The sequence below is a fragment of the Martes martes genome (assembly GCF_963455335.1).
Source record: "Martes martes genome assembly, chromosome: X".
NCBI classification, from domain to species: Eukaryota; Metazoa; Chordata; class Mammalia; order Carnivora; family Mustelidae; genus Martes; species Martes martes.
The window spans coordinates 42,779,846-42,785,968 of NC_137897.1; the positions used below are offsets into that span (position 1 = coordinate 42,779,846).

The following is a 6,123-nucleotide window of genomic DNA, read 5'->3' on the forward strand; positions in this document are numbered from 1 at the left end:
GGGGTTCACTATAAAACAAACCACAACATTAGTACCAAAAACGCACACGTAACACACACACACGTGTGTGTGTAATGTAATAAAAGAAACTACAAAGTATACCCACCTACACAAAAACACACGCTAAAAGATGGGCAAGCAGTTAAGGCACTCTCAAAACAAAACAAAAAACCCACGTGGTTTAGGATTACCGAAATCTGTTACAGTGCTACCAAGCAGCGATTTTCAAAGCATCTGAAAAACGTGCAAATTGTCTGAAAGCAGTGCCTGGCAACCGAGACGGTTTGCAAGCGTGATTCGGAGGGCTGCCAAGGAAACAAAAGAAGCCCCCCGCCGCCCCGTGAGACCGCACAAGGAATGAGAGGTGCTCGGGGCACTATTTATTCTAAGGTAGGCGGAAAGCAGAAGTCTGTGCAGGAGCGGTACATACTAGGGATCGCTCTGTGGCAGGGACCGGGCCACGGAGTTTCCATTGGTCGGGGAACCGCCCAGCTTTAGTTTTTCCAGATATTCGGCATGCACGGGCTTGTGGCACTGGAGAACCTTGATGGCATCTTCGATTTTGAACCACTCTCGCTTCCTCCCAATGCTAACCGAATCTTCCCAATCCTCCAGAATCTCAGTGACAGTCAGTACGTACACGTACGTTCTGTGCTTGCGGTCTTGGTTCTGTTCGAAAATGCCCAGGAGCCGGCCTAACTTCCCCTTGACTCCCGCCTCTTCGTACACCTCTCGGACTGCCGCACCGCCCGGCTCCTCCTCGGGCTCCATGCCCCCGCCCGGCACGATCCAGCGGTCCGGGTACCGACTGCTACTCACTAACAGCACCTCGTCCTCGAGCTCGCTCCGGAAGCAAAGGCACGCCGCCCGCTTCTTGAACCCCTCCGGGTCGTAGGTGCGCGTCTGGTTCGGCTTGCACTTCATCCTCTCGGCCGCCAGCTCCCGCCGCTCGCTGCTGCTGCTGGGGTCTCGGCCGCCGCCGCCGCCGCCGCCGCCTGAGATGCCTGGGAGAGAAAGGGCCGAGAAGAGCGATGGGGAGAGAAGGCGCTCCAGGAGTGAGCCGGGGGAGCCCAGGAAGCCCCGGGGGAGATGAGGCGGGGCGGGCAAAGGACGTCAGTCTGTTCGTTCCTCGTGGGGGCCGGAGGGTCCCGAACGCAGCAGCCTGACTGGACGAGGCGCCGCCGCCCCCGCGTCCGCCCCCGCGCCTCCGCCCCGCCCCCGCGCCACCGCCAGCGGGTCCGCCACTCCGCACACCGCCCACCCGCGGCTCCCGCGCGCGCCTCCCTCCCTCCGCAGCCGCCGGGCAGGGGTTGAGCGAGGTGAGGCGCATTCGCGTGCGCGTCCGCGTCCCCATTCACGTGCGCGTTCATGTTGGAGGGCGAGGGGCGGGGGCGGGGGCGGGGGTCTTGTGGCTCCCGCCGCGCACGCGGCGCCTCGGGCCCACTGCGCAGGCGCCCCGCACCTCCCAGGCTGGGAATCTCTTTCCCCTGGGAGTTCAATTCCCGCCTTGTGACCTGGGCCAAGATCGCTTCCACGTGGGCTTTTGAGTTGAAGTCGGCTGTGGCGTGGCCAGACCTTTCTCCTCATCCTTCCCGGCAGGTTGCATGAAACGCATACACTTATTTTACAGGCCATAAGGCCAAGGGCATCATCATTGCCCATAAGGAAGGCTACCGCCTTACGGTTTAGGAGGGCCTGGTGTTGTCAAAATGACCCTCGCTATTCTTGGCAAAACAGTACCTACTCTTTGCTGAGTCATATCATACCCTTTGAGTTCTTCAACAGGTTTGTCCACCTAAAAGGTACAACTGCCGGTTACGGTTTATCCGCAAAATGGGTTTCTTTGGGTGTAGCAGAGGAATTGCAATTGGGGACAGGCAAAGTACGGCACCTCAGAGGCCCGTCTGGAGCTCGGACATGAGGACCCTTCTTCTCTAGGGAAAAGGAGGCAGCTGGGAGGGACTGCCGGGAAGGGAACGTCCATTGCCGAAAAGCCACAGTTGCAGGTGCTGACGTTTTCCTCATTGGCCCCGTTGTGGTATTTCCTATTGGCTGGGCTTGTTGCTGGGCGAGGAGAAATTCGTCCTTCCTCCTGCTGGAGTAGGAAAGGAAGCTGCCTCCTGCTGGGAATTCCAGGAACTGTTTGTCCTTGTTGGGGTCTGCAGCTGACCACAGTGGTAGGGCGTGAGAGGTTCCTCCTGCTAGCCACCTGACTCCATTTTAAATGAGGTTTCCTTCATTCAGGGTGGCAGGTTCTTGGCCTTGCTGAGCATGTTGGCACAGCCCACAACTTAACACTTTTCTTGAACAGGTCCTATTGCCCTCTTACCTAACCTCTGTTCCTCAGTTTCCTGACAGTAAACTTCTTGCCTACTTGTTTCAGCCCTGGCCCTTGGAGTCCTAGTCACCTAACAGCTGCAGAACCACCCCAAGTCACCTTTTAGGAAGTCCCAACAATCTTCACCCTCCACACACTTTCACCCTTCTCTCTCTTTCTCACTGATGGGTACTGCTTCGGGTTTTGGAAAACATGCCTACAGAAATCCCTTCATGTTTTTCAGTTTGATGTTTACGGAGGCTCTTGGTGTGGGATTCCAGCAAGGCCGCTTGGTGCTCTTTCACCACCTCTCTGTTGGGTCATGCTGTCCTCTTGGCCAAGACGTGGACCATCATAACCAGAAAGTTAACAACCAAAAGCCTTCCCTCACCTTTTCATTTGTTCTTACTGTTTCCCTGCTCTAACTGTAGCCTTATGGAGAAGACGTCTGATGCCCCCTAACTTTCGCCATACTGCAGCTTAGGCATCTTTGTCTCTCTCTTACCCTCAGACCCTCTGCTGGCATCAAGCAACCAGGATCACGAAAAATCCCTTTTCCAATGAAATAATCCCTCATCAAAGGGAAGTGGAATCTGAAATGTAAGTGCAAAGGACTTTTTTTTTTTTTGAGAGAGAGAGAGAGAGAGAGAGAGAGGGAAGGAGGGAGGGAGGAAGAGGGAGCGCACGTGAGTGGGAAGGGGAGGGGCAGAGGGAGAGGGAGAGAGAGAATCTTAAGCAGGTTCCATGCCCAGTGCAGAGCCCCATGGGACCTTGAGATCATGACCTGAGCCAAAATCAAGAGTGGGATGCTTAACCGACTAGAGGCACCCAGGTGCCCCAACAGCCCAGTTCTTAAATAACAAGTGAGATCAGCTTCCCAAGGTCTGCTATACTCCATTTATACCCAGAATAGCTCATAAAAATGATCCTGTTCCCAGTGGCAACAGACTCCTGCAATATCTAGAGCATAATAGGACAAAAATGTGTGGGTTGCATATGAAGAAATGACAAAATGGAGACATAAAGAGAATGACTTCAACCACTAGAGATACTAGTATTGACCATATTTTAATGGTATATGGATGATCAAAGAACATTTGTTTCCTTTCTTTTATAAGTGGTTCATTTTTTTCAAAGATTTTATTTAATTATTTGAGAGAGAGAGAGAGAGAGAGAGAGAGATCCCAAGTAGGCAGAGAGGCAGGCAGAGAGAGAGGGGGAAGCAGGCTCCCTGCCGAGCAGAGAGCCTGATGTGGGGCTCGATCCCAGGACACTGGAATCATGACCTGAGCTGAAGGCAGAGGCTCGACTCACTGAGCCACCCAGGCGCCGATCAAAGAACATTTGAAGGAATGTGACACCCCGTGATTAAAAACAAACTAGGAACGTAGCTTTTAGCAGGCTGTAGTCCTCAGTGTGCCTAACGTACAAATACACAAGTGATGTTAAGCAACTAGAAAAAATTCCATCACTGTCAAGGTCTAGGCAAATATACCTATTATCACCAATATTGTTAACTTTTGCTTTAGGTGATCTTTCCAGTGTAAGGAGATCGTAAAGAGAAAAAAACCTTGTTTTAGTAAAGAAGACACAATTTTCATTATTTCCAAATGATATGAATATCTTCTTGGGAAAAGCCTACGAAATGAGTAAAAATGAATTCCCTTCCATGGTAGAATGAAGTATTACTATTTAAAGCACTAGTGCTTTCATGTATGCCAGCAGTAATCACATAGAAAATATGGTAGGGAAATGGTGGCCTTTGCAGTAGCCATATCAGCCACCACACAATAAATAAAATACCAAGGGATCCTGAGCAATAAAGTTAGGACATTGTAGTAGAAAATGATAGAGCTCGGACTCAGCTTTGAAAGATGGCTTGAATGAATCAAGAGGAACTCTAGCAAAGCTGGGAGGTGGGGCAAGGGGCTATGGGGAGTGGTGGCCCATCCAGGCCCCAACCACATCACAAGACTAGAGTTAGCATGTATTTTCTCCTTGTCTTACCAGAGGGGCCGCTTCCTAGTCTTGTCTATCACTTCCCCATCAGAGGATGCCTATGCAATAGGTGTCTGTTGGGGCATAATTTTTTTTGGAAGGGAGAGGAATAGCAACATTATGATATGGAAAGAGGTGCAGGCTGGATTCCTACTGGCAAAGTCATAGCACATTTCTGGATAAGGGGATCCACAATTTACAGGTATGGTGCAATGCTGGGAAAATCTCAAACTGATCTTTTTCAGCAGAATTTTGTAAAATAATTTTATGATTCACCTATTAGACTGATCATGAGGCAAGATAGGTATGACTTTTTGTATAGAAAGGTAAAAATCATTTTTGAGAGACTAGCATTCCACTGTCTAGTTCACCCATAGTTAAGATTTCTCTAATGCTGAACAGGGTTATTTCACAAGCTACCGTAACAGTAGACAGTTACAGTAACAAATGTATTTTGTACATGTCTGCCTGTATCTCCTCCCACATTGCCCTTGGCCTTGGAGATAGGGTTTGCTTTGTCCAGTGGAACAGTAGCAAGATGGAAGCAAGGAGAGAATTGAAAAGTGCTTGCGCACCAGGGTTTGCCCTCTCTTGGTGCTCTTGACACATGAGAACAACCATGTGAAGAAGCGTGGGTTAAGTGGATGATGAGAGACCCAGGGCCCATGCATCCCCTCTGCCACAGCTGACAGTGAACCAATCACCAGAAATGTGGGTGAGACCATCATACACCATCCAGCCCCCAGCAGAGCCAGGGGCACTGACCACAGATGCATAAGCAAGCCTTCCAAGAAGAGCAAAAGGACCTCTCAGCTGAGCCCAGCTGACATTATTGACCTGTAGAATCGTGAACAAAAGAATCGGTTGTTCAAAGTCACTACGTTTTGGATGGTTTGTTGTGCATCAGAAACTGGTTGGCACAGCCGGTAACTGCCACCAAAAAAAAATCCAACTCAAAATAAGAGAGAGAGAGAGAATGCTTTTCATAGTGGAAATGTAACCTCTACTTGAAAAGGTTGACAGTGAGCTTTCTCTGGAGTCTTAAGGAAGGGAATCCTCATTCATAAGACATGAGATATCTGACAAGTAGAGTCTGTGTGGCAAGCCCTGTGATGATCCCCTATATCCTACTGAACAGCCCATTAAATCTTAATGAGGAGATTACTATTTACAATTCATAGAAGAGAAGACTTAGAGTGGAGTTGACATTTGAATTCAAGTCTTCATGTCTCTCTACAGCCTGTGCTCTCCTAGCATCACCATGTCTTGTCAAAGGATTATTTTGATCAAGAGCTATAGTTTGTTGTGTCATTTTTTGATGAGGTTCAGAGTTGAGTTCTTACATAAGGTGTTCATTTGCTCAGTCACTGGGTTCAAAGAAAGGTATTTTCCATCTAGATGTTCTTCTCCTGCACAATCTAGTGAAAAGAACACCTGAGTGCCTACCTCACTGCCACCAATCAAGTGTGTTACCTGGACATGTTACTTGACAACTCAAAATTCAATATTTTCTGCACACACAAAATGGAATTAAGTGATGCACTAGAGAAGATATTCTGTATTGTCATCACTCTAGGCACTGATTTCGATTTATTGATGGTCTGATTGGTTTACACACTTAATATTTAACTGCCAACAAACCAGAACAATGACTATCAAAATACCCCTCAGCAGATTAAGAAACAGGCTGAGATGTGCTTACATAAGACAGTAAGTGAAGGAGCTGATATTCACACCTTGGTCTGTGTGACTTCAAAAGTAATGCTCTTCCTCTCTCTGAGATATGCCATTCCTGTGGTACAGATGTC

The 6,123-nt window shown here is 49.0% G+C and overlaps 1 protein-coding gene across 1 annotated transcript; it reads right to left on the reverse strand.

Annotated features, from left to right (window-relative positions):
• Positions 1 to 429: 429 nt before the first annotated feature.
• LOC308337550 (diphosphoinositol polyphosphate phosphohydrolase 3-beta) lies at positions 430 to 924 on the reverse strand (the record flags this gene model as incomplete). Its single annotated transcript, XM_080795643.1, has 1 exon — positions 430 to 924. The coding sequence occupies one exon, from the start codon at positions 922 to 924 to the stop codon at positions 430 to 432; it is 495 nt and encodes a 164-aa protein (XP_080651769.1).
• Between the last annotated feature and the right edge of the window lie 5,199 nt (positions 925 to 6,123).